Raw genomic sequence first — 21070 nt, 5'->3', positions numbered from 1 at the left:
CTAAATGAACGTTTAACGACAAATTCAGATCACTCGAAGTCTATACATCTGTATACTGAAAAACAACTTTTAAGTTAAAAATTGTGGGATTGTTATTTTTCGGGTTCCCCTCCCCATCCGACAAACTATGCTACACCTCTAGGAAGTGGCTATTTACCGAAACACCAGTTAAACCCAATGCAAAAGAACTCACAACTTCACGGAAACTAAGGTGCTAGATATTTAAGAAAATCATTCCTGGGAGTTATTCGGCAAGCAAAAACACAAAGCCAAGGCCATTATCCTACAGTGTCCGAAAGAAAAATAAAAATCTCTAACAGTCCAATTTGCTTTTAAAAGCCGGCCAGAAGTTAAGCTCGCTCAAGTATTACCACAGCGAAGCCAGCCAATCGTCAGCTTCCGAGAGGAAAGACGCGGAAGTCCCTACGGCACTGGCACCTCAAGAAGTGAAGCAGAGGCCACCCTCCTTCCCTGAGTATCATACTGTCACCTCAGCCCTACTCGCAGCCGAATCCCACGGTACTAATCAACAGGGACGACGCTAAATCACCAGCAGGTCGTTACTGCCGAACTCGGGACCAAACTCCGGGCCGCCTCACACGTGTGTCAGGCCTAAGGCTACCGCCACCGCCTTTCGGCCTTGCCCCGCAACTCACGAGCTCCCAGGCCTTCCCCGCGCTCAAAGATCCCCTCACCTCCTTTACGGAGAGAAACTCAAGCAACGGAAAGACTAAATGCCGATCCAAAAAGTGCGCGATGCGAGTAGTCAAGTCGTACTCCGCCATCTTGCCAAGGAAAAGGAAAGTGTGCGCTCGCTAAAACTTTATTGATAGAGCCGACAAACAGACAGACCCCGTACTGCGCATGTACGGTGGTTAAACCAGCCAAAGAAAAGGGGCGGGGCTCAGCCTCGAGCGCTCAGAGAACAATGGCGCATGCGCAAGAGTTCTCCCGCCCTCCCTTCTTTCGGGCAACCTTCAGAGTGGGTAGGGCGGCGGGCAAAATTCCTAATGTTTTCAAGTTTGCCGGTGTCCTGTAATCCGTTCCGTTAACAAATACTGAAAACTCAGAATTGATTGCTGAGACTGTCGCTTGCATTGGAGATGCAGCAGACGACAAAATAATGAAGCCGCTGCTCTCTAGAAACTTAGGTAGGAGAAATAGCTGAGCTTTTATTTGGCATATAGTAATCTTTTTGTAAGCGTTTGTTAAATTAAGGTAGGATAGTTTTCTAGGCAGAAAACACATGAAATAATTCCAGATTATAGTAGAAGCCATAACTTAGTGTTGTGGGCGGTGCCAGGTTGGGGGCTTTTAACTAGGGTGTTTACAGAAAACTCCGGGTAACAGTTTAGCCTAGGATTGTAATAAGAGAAGGAAGTGACCAAAGTTAGAGCCTAGATAAAACCATGCCTGGTGGAATGCACTGCAAAGACAAAGGCCCTGAGACAGGAAACGATTTAGTGCGTTTCAAAAACTGAGTATCCTGTGACTGTAGAGTGAGGTTAAAGACTTTGAGAAGGGCCAGGTCATGATTAAGGTAAAGAATGTGTGTTTTATTCTAAGTACTCTTAAGAATTCTTTGTTAGTTCCTTATCATCTTTCAGGTCTTTTCAGTTTGGAGTGCCTTGGGGTCTTGGACCTCTTCACTATCCAGGCCACTGCCCTAGGTGATATCTCCCAACCTAATGGCTTTAAGTGTAATCTACACATATGACAACTCCCAAATTGTAGCCCAAACACAGACTATTAGTTAACGACAGACCCCACCTGTATCCATCTCAACATTAGTATGTCCAAAACCAAATTCCCCATGTAGTTCATCAAAACCTGCTCCTTTTACACTCTTCTCCACCTCAGTGAATGCCAACTCCATCTGTCCAGTTGCTCAGACCCAAAACCTTTGAGTTATCCTTGACTTTTTTCTTTCTCTTATACACTACATTGACTCCACCAACAAATCCTCTGGTTCTACCTTTAAAGCATATCCATATCCAATCAGTTCACACCACCCACAAAGTTAACCCTTACTCCAAACCGTCATCATCTCTTGCTTTGATTTTTGGAATAGCCTATTTACTAATCATCTTGCTTCCCCTCTTTTCATCCTGTGGTTTACTCTCCATACAGCAGCAGAGTGACTTTTAAAAGTCAAGTTATGCTCAAGCCTTGTTCTGTCACTCAGAGTAAAAGGTATAAGTCTTAAAATAGCCTAAAAAGTCCTAGATCATCAGGACCCATTTCCTCTCTTACCTCATCTTTTACATCTTCTTCTCTTACTCATTCTACCACAGCCCTAAGAAACTACTAATCTGTCTGGTAGATTTTCCTATTCAGGACTTCATATGAATGGAATAATATAGCCTTTTGTGTCTGACTTCTTTCACTATGGATAATATTTTCAAGGTTCATCCAAGTTGTAGCATGTATCAGTACTTCATTCATTTTATGGCTGAATAATATTCCTTTAAATGGATATACCACATCTTGTTTATCCATCCATCCACTGATGGACATTTGGGTTATTTCTACTTTTTTTTTTTTTTTGGCTACTATGAATAATGCTGCTGTAAACATTCATGTACACATATGTTTTCAGTTCTTTCGGGTATATATTCAGAGATGGAGTTGCTGGGTTATATAATAACTCTATGTTTAATTATTTAAGGAACTGCAAGAGTATACTATAATTTTGCAAGATGTTACCAGTGGAGGAAACTGAGTAAAGGGTACATGGAATCTTCTATATTGTTTCTTACAACTTCATGTGAATCTACTATCTCAGAATAAAAGTTTAATTAAAAAAATGATTCCTAACCTTGGCCTTAAGAAACGGGATACCTACTGGTGACTAGTAAAAGTGAGAGGGAGGTGGCAAAGGAATATGATGAGTGCTAAAATCCGGAATTCTGTTTCAGACAGAATAAGATCCCTATTAACTATCCAAGCAATGATGTCTAGTATGGAAATAGAGATGCTATTCTGGATCGGTTGATATAGTTGTTAATTACTTACCATGCATGTAACTTTATACTAGCTATTTTCAAGGATTTGGGAGTATAATATGATCTCTGCCATAGCGTCTTTACAGTATTATTGGGAAAGCAAGGCTGAATTCTATGAAGCAGAGAAGTAATTATAGTATAGGCTGCGATATTGTAGGGGATAGTCTTTGTAGCCTCTAAAAGTTGAGAAATGATAGTTGTAAAGTTTCCTGGAAGCCCAGAGACTAAAGTTGTAATAGAATATCAACAGGAAAAGAGGAATTAAAGAGGGAAATAGCAGGTACTGAGGATTACAGCAGAACTGAGCTGCAGCAGAAGAAGGAAGGAAGCAGGTGGAAGCATGGAAATGAGCCAAAAGGGAACAGAGAACATCTTTGAGAAGCAGAAGAAAATAAGATGTAATTCAATCTGATTAACACTTTTGCCATATGCAAAGTACTAAGCTGGGTGTTAACGGGAATATATAATCAGTAAATGCTAGTCTCTGGCCACAGGAGCTTTCACTCTAATAAGCAGCAATTATTCATTCATTCATTCATTCAATATAAATTGAATACTTACGATGTGTTGAGCACTATTCTAGGTCCTGAGAATACAGCAGTAAAGAAAACAAACTGGCTTTTCTAAAGCAGCTTATATTCAAGTGGGAGGAGACAGATAAAAACATATTAACAAATATATAATTTGTCTGGTGGTGATAAGTGCTATGAAGAACAAGACATAAGGTAGAAGTTAGACAATGATGGGAAAAGGTTGCTAATTTCTAGAAAGTGGTCAGGGAAGGCCTCTCTGATAAAGTAGAATTTGAAAAGAGATCTGAAGGAAGTGAGGGTACCTGTGGCTGCCTCGCGAAGAAAAATTCCAGATGAATGAACACTAAGTTTAAAGGCACTGAAGCAAAAGTGTGATTGGTGAGGAATAGCAAGGAGACTTGAAATTCAGTGAATTAGTGAAATTTTGAATATATTTTGAATGCAGAGCTAGCAAAATTTGCTAATGGATTAGATGAAAAGGAGAAGGGTCAAAGATGACTCCAAAGTCTAGAAGAACTGAGAGGCCATTTACTAAGATGAAGGAGAGAGTGATAGATGCATGTTTTAGAGGAGGGAAATCAAGAGTTAAGTTTTGGATGTATTATGTTTGGGATGCCTATTAGACATCTAAGATGAAATACTGATTAGGCATATAAATCTAAAACTTAGGAAAAAGGTAACAGCTTGAAATAGAAAACTAGATCTTGTCAACCTCTTGATGAAATTTAGAACCATGGGACTGGATGAGATCAAAGTATGAGTATGTTTGGAAAAGAGATAAGGAGGGCTAAATCTTAGGCACTTCAACTTGTAGAGGTTGGGACAATTCATATCAAGTAAAGAAGTTGGAGAAAGACTGGCCAGGATGTGGAGGAAAGAAGAGAAGGAATAAGAGAAAGTGGTGTTCCAGGCACTGAAGAAGGAGATTGGTACAGGAGCAATGAGTTATGTGAAATGGTACAGCTAGTTCAAGGTGACAACTGAATATTGCTCTTTTGCTTTGGAAAAATTCAGGTTATTGTTGACTTTGGTAAGAGCAATTTCAGTGAGCGGTGGATGAAAGTCTGTTTGATGTGAGCTCAAAAGATGGGAGGAGAAAAGGGAAACAACATATACAAACAGATCTTTTGAGGAATTTTACTAGAAAGGGAAGCAGTGAAATGGAATGACAGATGTTCAGTCTAGGGAGGGTGTTTTAAAAGATGTGAGTATGCTGATAGACATGATACAATAGTTATGTAAATAACTATAAGGGAAGGATAGAGTATTACAGCAAGCTGCAGGGAATATGAGAAGAGCCTGGGGTCCCAATCACACTGTCTCCAAACAGAGAGGTTGATTCTCCATGGGGTTAAAGGTAATGGAGAAAGCTTGGGGGATTGGATTTGGTATTGGGACTGCTGACTTTTACAACAGCTATGGGAGAAAGCATTACAGGTGGTTCAGGAACAATCTGAACACTATAGAGACACAAAAACAGAAGAATGTAAGAAATACTTGAGAAAGACAACTTGGGAAGTTAACTGAAGACTGAAGACTATAGGAGAGGGTATGCCAGAAAAGACAAGAGTAGGGCCAAATAGTAGAAAGCTTATATGAGGAATTTGAAATTTATCAAGGTCATGAAGAGCCTTAAAGTGTGTTTGAGTGTGAGAGTGACTAATCCTATCTGTGTTTCAGGAAGGTAATTCTAACAGTTGTGTGGACAGTGGGTTGGATAGGTGAAATGCAGCCAGGCTGTGGAAGATCTTCAAAACCAGACTGGGAAACTTGGATTTGATCAGATAGGCAATAGGAGCCACTCATTAAGTTCTTAAATAGAAAAAGACATGGAGACAGTGGTGTTTTGTCCTCTAAAATTAAACTGGAAGTGATTTACAAGATGGATTAAAGTGGTGACAGATTGGAAACTCTGATTTGCCTGGCTTTTCCCCTGGAATTTTCCTTGCTGGTTTGTGAAAATATCTTGTTGTTTTTTATAAGAGAGATTTAGCCTCAAATATGGAAAATCTGACTTTCATGCTTTAGTCTCTTCCTAGTGTTTTAGTTAAAAAGAGATATTACAGACGAAGGACAGGCAAGGCCTCACCTGGTAGGATCTAGGTGGTACCAGGTGAAGACTTTGATTCTCATACATTTATCAGATATTGACGGAACACTCTCCATTTGCTGATCACCGGCAGGCTCTGGGGAAACAAACGAAACGAATCCCAGCCCAAAAGGAGTTTATGGTTTAGTGGGGGTGACAAGCATGTAAAATGTAAACATAGCGCAATGTGAAAGAGTCTATGCAGAGTGTCCAGAGGAGAAAGTGATCTGCTGCCAAAGGAAGTTGGAATTTTATGGGGAAGGTAACGTTTGGCTACCTCTACCTGAATAGATGTGCAGCTGGCTAAGAAAAGGGGAAAGAATGTTTCAGGCAGAGGGGAGAGCAGGCACACATGCTTGGCCTTGAGAGAAAGCATAGTGTGATCGAAGGCTTTGAGAAGGTCTTTGTGCCAAGAGGGTAGCATGTGTGATGCTGAGTGGCAGGACATGAGTCTGCACTGAGGGGTCAGGGCTGAATTGTCAAGGGCTCTGTAGACTATACTAAGGAGTTTGAATTCTATCCTGCAGGCTCCTTTTCCTGATAACTCTTTAGCATCTCCCTTCAACACACCTTCCTCTGTCTTTCTAGTTCAGGCTCTGATCATCCCTTACACAGACATGCAATAGTCTTCCAAAGAGTCTCCCTATCCTTAGTCTTGCATCCATCTAGCCTGTCCTCCATCCTCCTGTCCAGGTGATCTAAATTTACATCTAACCTTGTTATTAACTGAGTTGTGCCCTCCTCCTGAAATTCATATGTTGAAGTCCTAGCCTCCAGCACCTTAGAATGTAACTGTATTTGGATATAGATTTTAAATAAGTAATTAAGTTATAATTAGGTCATTAGAGTGAGCCCTAATCCAATATGTCTGTCTTAATAAAAAGGAGAGATTAAGACACAAACATGTTCAGAGGAAAGACCATGTGGAGACACAGAGGAACGATGGCCATCTATAAGCCAAGGAGAGAGGCCTTAGAAGAAACATCTCTGCCAACACATTGATCTTGGACTTCTATCCTCCAGAACTGTGAGACAATAAATTTCTGTTGTTTAAGCCACACAATCTGTGGTACTTTATTATGGTAGCCCTAGAAAACTAATGCACTTCCTATTTCATATAGTATAATGTAAAAACTTATCTCTCCAGAGCCCTACACCCTTTCTGTGCTAAGCTCCGCTCAAATAAGCCACCAAGTTTATTGTTTCTGTATATTAAGAAGCAAGAAAGATCCCCCCCAAAACAACCTAAGTCTATACCTTAAGGAACTAGAAAAAGAAAAACAGAGCCCAATATTAGCAGAAGAAAGGAAATAATAAAGATTAAAGCAGAAATAAAGGAAATAGAGAACAACAACAACAACAACAACAACAACAAAACAATACAAAAGGTTAACCAAACTAATACTTGGTTCTTTGAAAAGATAAACAAAATTGACAGACCCTTAACTACACCAACCAAGGGAAAAAGAGAGAACACGTATCAACAAAATTATAATTGAAAAAAGAGACATTACAACTGACACCACAGAAATACAAAGGATCATAAGAGGCTACTATGGATAACTGTATGTCAACAAACTGGACAACCTAGAAGAAATGGAACAATTCTTAGAAATGTACAGCTTACTAAGACTAAATCAGGAAGAAATAGAAAATCTGAATAGACAAGTTACTAGTAAGAAGATTAAAACAGTGATCAAAAATCTCCCAATGAAGAAAAGCCCAGGACCAGATGGCTTCAATGGTAAATTTTACCAAACATTAAAAAAAGAATTAACATCAAGCCTTCTCAAACTCTTCCAAAAAATGAAAAGAGGAACACTCCCAAACTCATTTTATGAGGCCAGCAGTATCCTGATACCAAAATTGAAAAGGACACCACTAGAAATGAAAACTATAGACTAATATCCCTGATGAATGTAGATGCAAAAATTCTCAATAAAATATTAGCAAACCAGATTCAGCCACACATTAAAAGGATCATTCACCATGATCAAGTGGGATTTATCCCTGGGATTCAAGGATGTTTCAACATATGCAACACAATCAACATGACACGTGACATTAATAGAATTAAAGAAAAGAATCATATGATCATCTTAATATATGCAGAAGAAGCATTTGGCAAAATTCAACATCCATTCATGATAAACACTTAACAAATTAGGCATGGAAGGAACATACCTCAACATAATAAAGGTCACATATGACAAGCCCACAGCTAACATCATACTCAGTGGTGAATGGTTGAAAGCTTGTTCCTCTTAGATAGGAACAAGACAAGGGTGCCTACTCTCACCACTCCTATTCAACATAGTACTGGAAGTTCTAGCTAGAGCAATCAGGCAAGAAAAAGAAATAAAAGGTATCAGAATTGGAAAGGAAGAAGTAAAATTATCTCTATTTACAGACGACAGTGCTTGCATATATAAAAAATCCTAGGGATTCAACCAACTGTTAGATTTAATCAATGAATTCAATAAATCTGCAGGATACAAAATTAACACACAAAAATCAGTAGTGTTTCTATACACTAACAATGAAATTTCTGAAAAAGAAATAAAGTGATCCTATTTACAATAGCATCAAAAACAAAATACTTAGGAATGAAATTAACTAAGAGGTGAAGATCTCTACTCTGAAAACTATAAGACATTGATAAGAGAAATCAAAGAAGATACAAATAAATGGAAAAGCATTCTATGTTCATGGACTGAAAGAATTAATATTGTTAAAATGTGAATACTACCAAAAGCCATCTATAGGTTCAGTGCAATCAGGATTCCAATGCCATTTTTTACAGTAGAAAAAACATTTCTAAAATCTATATGGAATCATAAGTTTATGGTTTCTTCATTTGCTCTCAGCAGCTCCTTCAGACTAAAATGCCCTTCTGCTCTGTTGACCACCTCTTCTCTTTTTAAGACTCAGATTAAGCATTATCTTCCCTGTTATGTGCTTTCTATTAGCAGAGCATATCTGAAGTAATCCCTCCTGCCCCTCAATACTGGCAACAAACCTTTATCTAAAAGCCTGTAACACTTTAGCCCACTTCTTTTTTACATGTTTGTTTCCTCTCATTAGGCTGTAAACATCATGAGTGTAAGGACTATGAACACCTATCCTATCTTAGCACCTGGCATATAACAAGTTCTTAGCAAATGCTATAGAAATGAATAAAGGTGCATTGAACCTGTATATTCAGACCTACATGTTTTTGAAAGAATTTCATCTGTAGTTTGGAATAGTCTAATGAATACCTGTCACTACTGTGGTGGACATGTTTTTAGAATGCTCTTGTCTTCTAATTCATTAGCTTTCTTAGATATTTCTAAATAACACTAAATAACATTATATTTAATCCAATTATCCTTTTTATATACCACATGCAGATGCCTATTGCATTTTAATATGTCTGCCTTCTTTAGTTATATTTCCAGCTCATTTGTTCAACACACATTTATTCTATTCCTTTTCTAGCCAGATACAGTGCTAGATTCTGAGGGTAAGAACATTACTAAAATGCTGTTCCTACATAAAGGAACTCATGACTAGGCAAAAGGGAAAGATACGTAAACCAACAATTATATTTCAGTGTGGTAAGGTTATGATAGAGGTGTGCATGAGGTATTAATGTAGTGGTTTAATTAGATTGAAAGCACAGACAGCTTACATCTAGGTGTTTTCTAAGCTCCCCCTCCCCCCAAAATCATTGCTTCTTGGAGTGTGTTCTCTTCAGGAGCTGACTTTTTCCTAACCTTATTCCCTTGCTCAGGGGGACCTTATTGGAACTCCTTAGGTGCTGATTCCACCTAATGCCTGTGTGAGAATTTCCAGAAGCCTCAATCTTGCTGTCATCCTCATTAAAGAATCACACAGCGGGGTGCTTTCAGAGGATTTAAATCCCCTTCTTTCTTCACTTACCACCTCATATAAAGCTAGGATTGACAGCTAAATCTACCTTATTCGAAGACCTTGTAATATGTGAAGTGAAGGATATCGGGCAAAGAGAACCATCACTGCTCTTTCTCATCTGTCCCCAATGATAGGACCTGGAATATGGCTACCTCATTCTTTGGGGGAAGGTAGCAATTCCCAGTAGGTGGAAGTGTCTCAGAGGAATCTGAGTTGTGATGAATCTAAGAGTTGACAAGCTAATATAAACCACTAGCCACATCAGAACATAATTAAAATACCTATGTATCTGTTCAAACATTTCTAATTCTGTGTGTCTTTTACAGAATATTCTGTTCCTATGTTATCTGTCTTTACAAATTCCTGCAGTCTAAATAAACCTTCACTGCCTGATTACCAGACTAATGTAGTTAATGACAAAAATACGGTGATACTGAAATGCAGTACAGGCTTCTAATCATGACAGTTATCATTTGAACACATTCTCTTGTGTTATAACAGCCAGCTTCAATTATCTGGCTAGAAATCTTATTTAGCATTTATTTGAAAAATTTGACATGAAAAATACAGACCCCTTAAGAAAGTAATTTTTAAACAAAATTTCCACATTACTTTAAGTTATGTATCTCAAGCAAACACTAAGAGCTACTGGCTGTGAGGGAATTACACTAGTAGTGCATGCAAGTTACTTCTAATATAGCCAAACACTTAAAAGTAAAATTTAAGATCATGTAGGGAGCCAGGCAGAATTTTCAGCCTGAAACCCAAACAGGGCAAAGGCGTTTTCCAAGGACTCCAGAGCCCCAGGGCAGAAGAGTCAACAGGAAAGAATAGTAAACTTGCTCATGCTTGTGGTATTTACTTTTGTCTTGTATTTATTTACTTTTCTGTTTATGTATCTGTCCCTTCTACTACACTATGAGTTCTCAAGGTCAGGATTGAGACATATTTATGTCTATATCCACGTACCTTTTGGAGGAAATGAAGTAACAGGAAAGAAAGCCTGTAGGTAGCCCAAAGGGGAATAACAACTGGGATTCATGGGATAATGTTTTAATATTATCCAACTGACCAGATGATTTGAGACTATGGATGTGGTTTGAGAAGTCTTCCCTATTTAGAATAGGCAATATTTAGGATATTTGAGAATAGCTTCCTCCAACATTACATCACCTTGCTAATTTCCCTCCCAGTACTTATCACAACCTATAATGATCTTGTTTATTTGTTTTACTGGTTTACATCCTTCTCAGCTCAAGGTAGTTCCATGAAGGCAGGAACCTAATCTGGGTCTTGTTCATTACTGCCCAATAACTGTTTATTGCTTAATAACTATTTGCTGAATGAAGTTTTGAATGAATAAATATGTTTGACTTAGGCAAAATGAATATGTTTGTATCTTGAAAATTTTTTACATGGTAGGAAAATCTTCCTTACATACCAGGATACTGTGGGCATAGGGCAAGTAGAACTATTGAGAAAGGAAAGAACATGAAAGATGCCTTAAGTCCTGGTATATGATCTCTGAAAGGGAAGTCTCCTCTTTTTTATTTTCCTAAGTGACCAAGTAGAAAGCAGAGCTCCCAATCTGCAGCTGCTGCAAAAGATCTGTGTACTAGATTCACTGCTTTTGTCTCTTGTTTCGTCTCGTTCAGATTTTTTAAATAATTTCTTTTTTAAAATTAAAAGCTTTCCTTTTTCTATTTCTTTTAAGGCACTCATTAACCTAATTTTTAAATTAACTAATTAATCGAATTCTTCTCTGAGTTCTTTCACCTCAACACTGAGCTTTTCTAGTTTTGATTTATGCTGTTCTTTCACATCTTGAATCATTTTCTTGATGTCTTTTAGGTTTCTTTGAAATGGCAGGTTACAGTTTTGAGCTGTTGGGTGGGCACATCTTCCTGGTTAGCTTTCCTTGTCTGTAAGAATGTTAATTTGCTCCTTCTTTTTTCTTACAATAATTTTGTATGGGATTTTCCCTGGATACTCTCCTCCTGCTCATTTCTGTGGGAAATCAGGGGGATTTGTGGGGTTTGTTGTTGTCTTTGTTTTTCCTGAACTTTCAGTGAGGTTAGTGGAGAAAAGTTTTTCTGACTCCAGCATGCTCCCTCTTCTGTTGTTTTTGTCTAATGGTCAAAACCTTGGCGGCCTGTTCTCTGGAATTTCCTGGCCCCACTTCCTGCTCCCGGACGTTTTCTTTACTTTGTCGCAGTTGTTCAGGTGCTGCTGTGATTTATTCTACGCTTAGCAGCTTCTTCTTGCTCAATGTGGGACCGCGTCTCAGATCGCAGCACCGACGAGTCACAGGGTGGCTCTGCTGCTCCGACCTCTGCAGTCCTGCAGGCCCAGCACCGCCGCAGCGGGAGCGGACAAGGCGGTGGCTCCCAGGTGCGCGGGGCCGTGCGGGCTGCTGAGCCCGGAGCCGCGCGCTCGCGGCGGCCGAGCGCACCTGCCTGCTCCTGCCTACACCTGAGTACTACTACTTGGCAGCTGTAGCCCGCTGGCTTCCTTCCTCCCGCACAGACCCTGAGAATCTGTGACTGCTGGGGGTTTGGACCCACTCGCTTGTACTCTGGAGTCTCCTAGTTTTGTGGTAAACGTTGCCCAGGCGTTTTGGCTTCACCAGGCTGTTTAGGTAGTGGTGGTTGTTGCTTTTCCTTTTTGTTTTGTAGAAATTCAGAGATTTAAAACCTGGGCTTCCGCCATCTCTCCCAAATACTGTCAACTGCATGTAAAGCTGGGAGGAACCTGGGACTAAGTAGCTAAGACCTCACACAGGCTCTTTGAATTAAAGAGGAATCCTAAATATTTATCAAATGTGTTGCCCCCCCCCTTACTCCTATCATCACTCCCCATCAATGTAGCAGCTGTGTTCAGCTTTGCCCTCACCCTCCATACTTGGTTTGAGTAATCTCCCTAGCATATGAATATCCACTTCTCTTTCCTGCCCAATAAATACTAAACTCCTTGGAAGGGCATGCAGTATCCTCCATAACTGGGGCTTTTCTATTTTGTCTGACCTCTTGTTGCATAACCTTCAACAAACCCTGTGCATTAATACGACTGGATAGCTTGTGATCACACACATATACCACATTGTTTCAAGCCTCATCGCTTTTGTACATCTTATTGCTTCTGCTTCGAATGACTTTTTCACCTTTCTCCCTCTGTGACTATTATTCAGCTTTCCAGACCCACCTGCCCTCCTTTGGGATCTCACAGCATCTTTAGTTTTTGTTATTTACCTGGTAAATCTATATAGTCTAAGTCTCTGTTTCCTCCACTTCAAAGTAAATGAGGGACCATATCTTACTTACTTGTGACCTTGCATCATCTGTAGTGCCTTGCACATAGATAATATTAACATTTTCACTGTTTCTTGCTTCTATCTGTCCTGAGTCATTTTATCTACCCTTAATACTTCAGCTATGCTATTTATCATTTACTGCCATGGTATATCAAAAGAAAAAATATCAGACTTCTCTCTCTAGCTCAGTATTTCTTCTGAGCTCCAGATCATTTATTCAACTGCTTTGGTAACATCTGCACTTGTGTGTCGCCCAGGAATCCAAAGTCAAGATCCAGTTCCCCACTAGAGTTTCCTTTCTTGGTCAATAGCACCTTGTTGATCATTCCAGAAAATAGGAATTATGCTAACTAATTCTGTTTTCCAAACTACCTCATCATAAAGTCCTATTGATTCCACCTTCCAAGTCCAACTCAGATCCATCCTTTACTTATCCACTTTCACTGTACCACTTGAAGCCCAATTATCTCTCTTCTGAAGCTGTTTAAAATAGATTCCTAGTCATAGTCCTGTATCCACTTTTGACTTTCCCTAATCTGTTTTATTTATGACAGACAAAATTACTCTTTGAAAATGAAAACCTGATCATATTGCTTGAAACCAATCAGTGGCTTTGCATTGCTTTTAGCATGAAGTCTGAAAATACTTAAATTGGCTTCTAAGTTCCTGTTCTTCCTTTTGCTCACTGGCTTCCTGTAAATTCCTCAAATTCAGCCAGCTCATTCCTATCACCCAGGTATTCTTTCTCCTCTGCCTGGATGCTCCTCTCCATCCTCTTTCCCCCTTACCAGGTCAAACTCATCCTTTGGGTTTAATATAGTAAACATTTCTCTGCTCTCCTTTATAGTTCGATTAATTATGTATGCATCCCTAAACAACATAGTTTACTTTTGCTTGTTTTTGAACTTTACATAAGTGAAATCAAATATTATGAATTGTTTTATGATTTGTATTTTATATTCAACATTATGGTTGAAGGATTCATCTATACTGCTGAGTGTATAGTTTGTTCATCTTCATTACTCTGTAATATTCCACATTTTCTTAAAATCTATTCTAGAGCCAATGAACTTTAGGGTTATTTTCCATCTAGAGCTGGAATGAACTATGAATGTTGCTGCTATGAACCTTATTGTACACATACCCTGGTCTACCTGTGTACCCATTTCATCAGGGTATATACCTATGACCTTTGACAATTAATGCCAAGTTGTTTTGTAAAGTGAGCATCAAGACTACAGCCACACCAGAAGTATATGAGAGTTACTGTTGTTACACATCCTTGCTGACACTTTTTAACTCATGCCAATCTGATGAAAGTATATTTTGTATATACTTTTTATAATAAATCAATGCTTTATAAAATGGTAATATGGCAACATGTGGTCTTGTTTCCAAAGGCCACAGCAATACCTCCAACCCCATATGCCCCTCTGCAATGTGATTTTGTAGCTCTTCCATTAAGAAGTGAAGTCTACCTCTCTTCCCCCTAAATCTGGAGATTGGTGCTATGACTTGCTATAGCTTCTAGGTTTAGGTCTTAAGAAGCCTGGAAGTTTCTACTTTTATTCTCATGGGATCCAGCTGTGATATAAATAAGCTTAGGCTAGACTACTGAATGATAAGAGACTATGTAGAAAGAGGTTAAACCAGCCCCCAGCTATTCCAGCAACCCAAGCTAAGGTCCTAGACACATGAGTGATGCCATCTTAGACATTCCAGCCTCAGTCAAGCTTTCAGCTGAATGCAGCTGCATGAGTGAACCCAGCCAGTACGATGTATTAAAATAATAAATAGTTGCTATTTAAAGCTACTAAATTGTGGAGATGTTGTTATACAGCAATAGATAACTGAATCACATATATATAAAAGCCTTAAAAATGTTTATAGGTTCCATATCAATTTCTTTCTTTAACAACATCTTAAATATTTTTAAATGAAGTTTTAAACTGTGTACAAAAATGTTTGCTAGGAATCCACATTTTAAACTACATCCTCAAAGAGAGACTTATACATCTAAAAGTGAAGGAAACATGATCTTTTAAGCATTCTCTATTTTGATCTATGGCTATAACTTGTAAAAATTCATCAAGGTGTACACTTAAATTTTATACTTCGTGTTTCATTGCAGTAAAAAGCAAAAAGAAACAAAAAATACTAGGAATTACATATTGCTTTAGCAAAATAAGTAAATCTAATATTTAGTAAATTTTAGTTAACACTAGTAGTCATAATTTATATATTTCCATTGTTCTGAGGGAGATTATTTTGCATTTTTATTAGAAAACAGAAGCACTGGTCATTTTAGAAACAATCTTTTACATACTTTTGGTTAAAATGGTTTTACTTTTTTAATGGAAAAATAATCCTAGTTTATAGGCAAATCTGTTTGAAAAACAAGCCATCATTTTGTTTTCTTTGCTATAGATAAAAGTCATTATTTTAGATTTAAAAATTTTTGTATTTGTTTTAGAAAGTTGATGTTTCTAGGCAAAATATTCCCTGACATAAGTTTTAGCAATATTCTCCTAGTGCGGTCTACTCAGGCAACAGAAATAAGAGCAAAAATAAGCAAATGGGACCTAATTAAATTTATAAGCTTTTGCACAGCAAAAGAAGCCATAAGCAAAACAAAACAACAACGTATAGAATGGGAGAAAATATTTGCAAATGATGCAACTGACAAAGGCTTAATTTCTAGTAAACAGCTCATACAACTTAATAACAAAAAACATACAACCCAATCAAAAAATGTACAAAAGACCTAAACAAGCAATTCTCCAATGAAGACATACAAATGACCAATAGGCACATGAAAAAATGCTCAATACCACTAATTATCAGAAAAATGTAAATCAAAACTAAAATGAGGTATCACCTCACACCAGTCAAAATGGCCATCATGCAAAAGGTCCATGAATGATAAATGCTGGAGAGAGTGTAAAGAAAAAACCCTCCTACACCACTGGTGGGAATGTAGTTTGGTGCAGCCATTATGGAAAACAGTATGGAGATGCTTCAAAAACCTAAAAGTAGACCTACCATATGATCCAGCTATCCCACTTCTGGGTATTCATCCAGAGGGATCTCTAATATGAAAAGACACACACACCTCAATGTTCATAGCAGCACTGTATACAATAGCCAAGACATGGAAGCAACCTAAATGTCCATCAACAGATGACTAGATAAAGAAGCTGTGGTATATTTATACAATCAAATATTACTCAGCCATAAAAAGAATAAAATAATGCCATTTGCAGCAACATGGATGGACCTAGAGATTGTCATTCTAAGTGAAGTAAGCCAGAAAGAAAAAGAAAAATACCATATGATATCACTCAAAGGTAGAATCCTAAAAAAAAAAAACAAAAAGGACACTATGAACTCATTTACAAAACAGAAGCAGACCCACAGACATAAGACATAGTAAATAATCTTATGGTTACCGGGGAAAGGGGGTGGGAAGGGATAAATTTGGGAGTTTGAGATTTACAAATGTTAGCCACTATATATAAAAATAGATGTTTTAAAAGTTTCTTCTGTATAGCACAGGGAACTATATTCAATATATTATAATAACCTTTAATTAAAAAATGAAAATTAATATATGTATGTATATGCATGATTGGAACATTGTGCTGTACACCAAAAACTGACACATTGCAATTGACTGTACTTCAATTAAAAAAAAAGAAAAAAAGAAACTTGATGTTTCAAGTAAATGGTACATTTAAACCCCTGTAGTTTTCATTTTCTGACTGAACAGATGAAAACTTCTGCAAGAAGGAAGGGAAAAGGGGAGGAAGGAAGAGAGAGAGGGAGGAAAAGAAAGAAGTAAAGAAAGAAAATGAAAGAAACCAGAGGTCTAATGACAAAATATTCTTACTCATCCTTTCAAAATAAATCACCTCAAATAGCTTAAGGCATTTCACATGTTTTAGTTGTTAGCTATATCTCTGTTCTCTGATTCCCATCTAGAACAGTCTTCTTAACAGCACAATAGGTTATTGTAACACTTTATATTTGAACATATTTTATAATTGTTTCTACTAATGTGCATTTGCAAGCTTTATTATCATTATTTAAAATATATGACTGTTTCTGTGTTGCAAGGAGAGGAGCAGAGACTCATTGTAAGAGGCAGAGCACCTTTAAGATTTTGTGACGTCTCAGTTGGATGCCTGATTTATCACACACCTTCACAATTTTAGTAGTGTCAGAAGGAGGCCTGTTTTCTCTTGGAATGCTAGATTCTTTGGGGATGAAGTGTTCAGAGTCTTTAACACTGTATTGCAGTGTCTCTTGAGTATTTAGCATCTGGATAGGGCCGTCATCACAGTAATGAGAGATAGAGCAGGCCAGAACTGACTCTGTCCAGGGGAAAAGCAGGATCAACACCAAATCTACCATGGTTTTTCCCAGTGTCGCAAACATAATGGGTCAGTGAGGCATCCGTATGAAATACTTATGCAGTCTTGCATTTAATTTGTGTTATTGTCTCCTAGCCTACAAACAGTTAGAAAATTGCTCTAATAGTTAATGATATAACTATAAAAATTTTAGGGGATTATAGACTGTAATTTTCTTAACAACAGTTATAGGCTGTTATTGTAGACTTATTCTCATGCACTTATAATAGTATCTTTCTCTTTTTTTCAATAATAGTGCTAAAAATATTAGAAGGGTTTTTGAAATATAATAAACAACCCATGTTTGCTCAGAAATTATTCCCTTAGTATTACCCAGCGAGACAAACTTCTAAACTAGATGGACCATCTGACTTTTGTATTCACAAAAAAACCTTTTATTGCTTTTACTATAAAAACCATACATATATGTAATAAAAAGATTTAAAAATTCAGATAAGCTAAGAAGAAAATGATTGAAATCTCTGGTAGAACAACCAGTTAGAAATACTCTCTGTAAATATTTGTATACAGAGATACATTAGGTGTGAGATTGATAGGTCACTGCATTTATTTAGCAAAAACAATGTACCCTATGTTGCTTATGAGTATTAGCTCATTTAATTAAAAAAATTATAAGGTGGTACTATTATAAACTATTATTTTATAGAGCAAGCTGAGGAACAGAGTTATTAAATGACTTTCCCAAGATCACACCACTAATAGGTAGCAGAGCTGGGATTTGAAGCCAGGCAGTCTGACTTTGGAGTCTGTATTCTTAGCCACTTGCTAAAATTACTTACCAATATACTCTTTAAACAGCTTTATTTATTTATATATACAATAAACTGCAACTATATGAAATATACAATTTAATTTTTTAACCATCTTAACCATCTTAACTGTACACTAAAAGTGTACATTTCTGTAGTGTTCAGTATATTCATATTGTTGTGTGACAAATCTCCAGAACTTTTCATCTTGCAAAACCAAAACTCTGTAACCATTAGATAACATCTCCCCATTTCCCCCTCTCTCCAGCCTTTGGCAACTGCCATTCGACTTTCTCTTTCTATGAATTTGACTCTTTTAGTTTCCTCATATGAATAAAAATCATATAGTATTTGTCTTTTTGTGACTAGCTTATTTCACTTAGTGTAATATCCTCAAGTTTCACCCATGTTATAGCATATGGCCAGTACTCCTTCCTTCCCTTCCTTTTTAAGGCTAAACAGTATTCCATTGTATGTATACACCAGATTTTGTTTATCCACTCATCTGTCAATGACATGCCTTGTGTTCACCTCTTGACTGCTGTGAATAATGCTGCTATGAACGTGAACATGTAAATATTTCTGAGATTCCACTTTTAATTCTTTTAGAGATAAACCCAGGAGTGGGATTGCTGGATCATATGGTAATTCTACTTTTAATTTCTTGAGGGACTATCATAGTATTTTCCTCGGCAACTGAACCATTTTACATTCCCACCAATAGTGCACAAAGATTCTAAATTTTCCATGTCCTTGCTAACACTTGTTCTTTTTCTTTTTTTTTTTTTTTAATCATTCTAATGGGTATGAGGTGATACCTCACTGTAGTTTTGATTTGCCAGTTTTCTAATGATTCATGATGTTGAGAATCTTTTTTTTTTTTTTGGCCATTTATACATCATCTTTGGAGAAATGTCAAGTCCTTCGTCCATTTTAAAATCAGGGTTTTTTGTTATTGTTGTTGTTATTGTTATTGTTGTTGAGTTGAAGGAGGTCTTTATATATTCTGGGTATTAATACCCAATATATATTTTAAAATAAAATAAAAATAAACATGGAATAATACAGGCTGTTTTGCAAAGTGTTTTTTCATTTCATTTTATGTACTTTGAATATATTATTTAAAATTATTTTGCTTTAAGACTATAACCTATCATATGTTTATAATATAATTTTTAATGATCCCTCTATTGTAGACAACTTATACTATTTTAACTTTTTGCTGTTATATATAAAACACTTATCATAGTTACTGATTTTATGATTTTTCTGTATTAGTTTCCTGAGTTCACTATAACAAATTACCACAAAGTTGGTAGATATGAACAGTGGAGTTTATTCTCTCATAGTTCTAGAGACTAAAAATCAAATCTGGCAGGGCCACACTGATTCTGGGCTCCTAAGGGAGATAATGTTCCTTGCATTTTCCAGCATCTGGTGGCTGTTGGCATTGCTGGATTTGTGGCTGCATCAGTTCAACATATGCCTCTGTGTTCACACAGCCTCCTTCTCACCTGTCTTTGTAATCTCCTTCTGCCTTAATCTTACAAAGGACACTTGTCCTTGGATTTAGGGCCCACCCAGATAATGCAGAATGATTTTATCATCACAAAATTCTTAACTAAATTACAGCTGCAAAGACTCTTTTTCCTTGTAAAGTAACATTAACCAGTTCTGGGCACTAGGAGAGAGACATATTTTCATATCTTTTGGGGGAGCTACCATTCAACCCACTGCAGTCCCATTAAAGATGAATTTCTAAAATTAGAATTGTTAGTTCAGGCTATGTAAAATTTAAATGTTTTTAGATAGATATTTCCAAATTGTGCTCTAGAGTGACTTTGAATTGTATTTTTAATGTTCTTAAACATATGTGTGCTATGTGTGTGTTTATATACACACCATGCAAAATAATATGTGTACTCCACAAAAATTATAAAAGGAAAGAAAAGTGAGGAGAAAATTGGAGGTGGGGAGAAAAAAGAAAAAGAATCATGGGGGCTTTCAGCTGTACTCCTTAATAATTTAAGTCTGTCCACAGTTGTATCAATAAAACATACCTTATTGGTCTAGGCCTAAAGATACAGCCAAACTTCTGTGGTTTTATTTATTTGATTATCCCTGTTTTATACGTTTTGTTTTCAAACTTTTGCATTTTATGCAAAAGTCTTCAACTATACATGTCAAGCTCTCCTTTTGAAAGAAATATTTTTTTTCTATTTTCTTCCACTGTCACACAATCTTTATAATGCAGAGTCTAAATTTTGGTACTTTTAAAATTATTTAATGAAGAAGCTAAGAAAAACTTTATATGTATATATGTATGTACGTGTCCTGTTAAAGGGTCGAAAACCATCAGGACTGGGTATTTCTTTTCTTAAACATAGTTGAAAAGTTCACCAAAAATGATCTCTGTCTCAGAATAAAAGAGCATTTGGGTAATAAATCATGTGGAATTGTATTTTCAATACTTTATCATGAATAGTAATGAATCACTAGCTTCTTGATAGTGGGTGACTTTTTGTAATCAACTGGCAGAACTTAAACATCCCGTTGCATGTGAGCCCCTCAAAGCTGGAGGTAGTACACTTATCCCAGGGATGCAACTGCTGCTCAAAGTTGAGTCTTAAACTTCTCTCTTAACTGCTTTAAATGTGTGGCTTAAGAGTCTCAAAAATAAATCAATTTCATTTATTTGATAAATCCATCTCATACTTTGTTTAAAATTTCTCTATATTTTTCATTTTACCATCCCTTGGACTTGGCTCCGAGTGACTTTTGGTCTGGTTCCAAAAATCAAATCCCTTTTCATGAAAAAATAACTTGCCACCAGAGAGGATACTCAATATGTTGCTATGTTTTCCAAAAATGATTTAAGCAACATTATCATTAAAATAAGTATATAGCCTCATGAGGAGTGTACTTTGAAAGAGAGAGAACACTTAAGAAGTGTTATTTGTGGTATGTTTTCATTAATATCCTGACACCTTGCTCAGAAGAAACACAATAAATTTGTAGGATACTAGATTTTAAAAG

The 21070-nt window shown here is 37.0% G+C and overlaps 1 protein-coding gene across 1 annotated transcript in view; it reads right to left on the bottom strand.

The window, feature by feature from the left end:
* The window catches only part of LOC102516301 (eukaryotic translation initiation factor 3 subunit E), a 40328-nt gene extending 39468 nt beyond the window's left edge, over window positions 1-860 (bottom strand). Inside the window, exon 1 of the mRNA XM_006189080.3 lies at window positions 696-860. Coding sequence (XP_006189142.1) covers window positions 696-785 — 90 coding nt within the window. The 5' untranslated portion in view covers window positions 786-860. The remainder of the gene's footprint in view (window positions 1-695) is intronic.
* Between the last annotated feature and the right edge of the window lie 20210 nt (window positions 861-21070).

Source organism: Camelus ferus, chromosome 25 (assembly GCF_009834535.1).
Source record: "Camelus ferus isolate YT-003-E chromosome 25, BCGSAC_Cfer_1.0, whole genome shotgun sequence".
In the NCBI taxonomy this organism is placed as follows: Eukaryota; Metazoa; Chordata; class Mammalia; order Artiodactyla; family Camelidae; genus Camelus; species Camelus ferus.
Note: the sequence above shows the minus strand (reverse complement) of the source record. Positions and strands in the feature narration are given on the sequence as shown.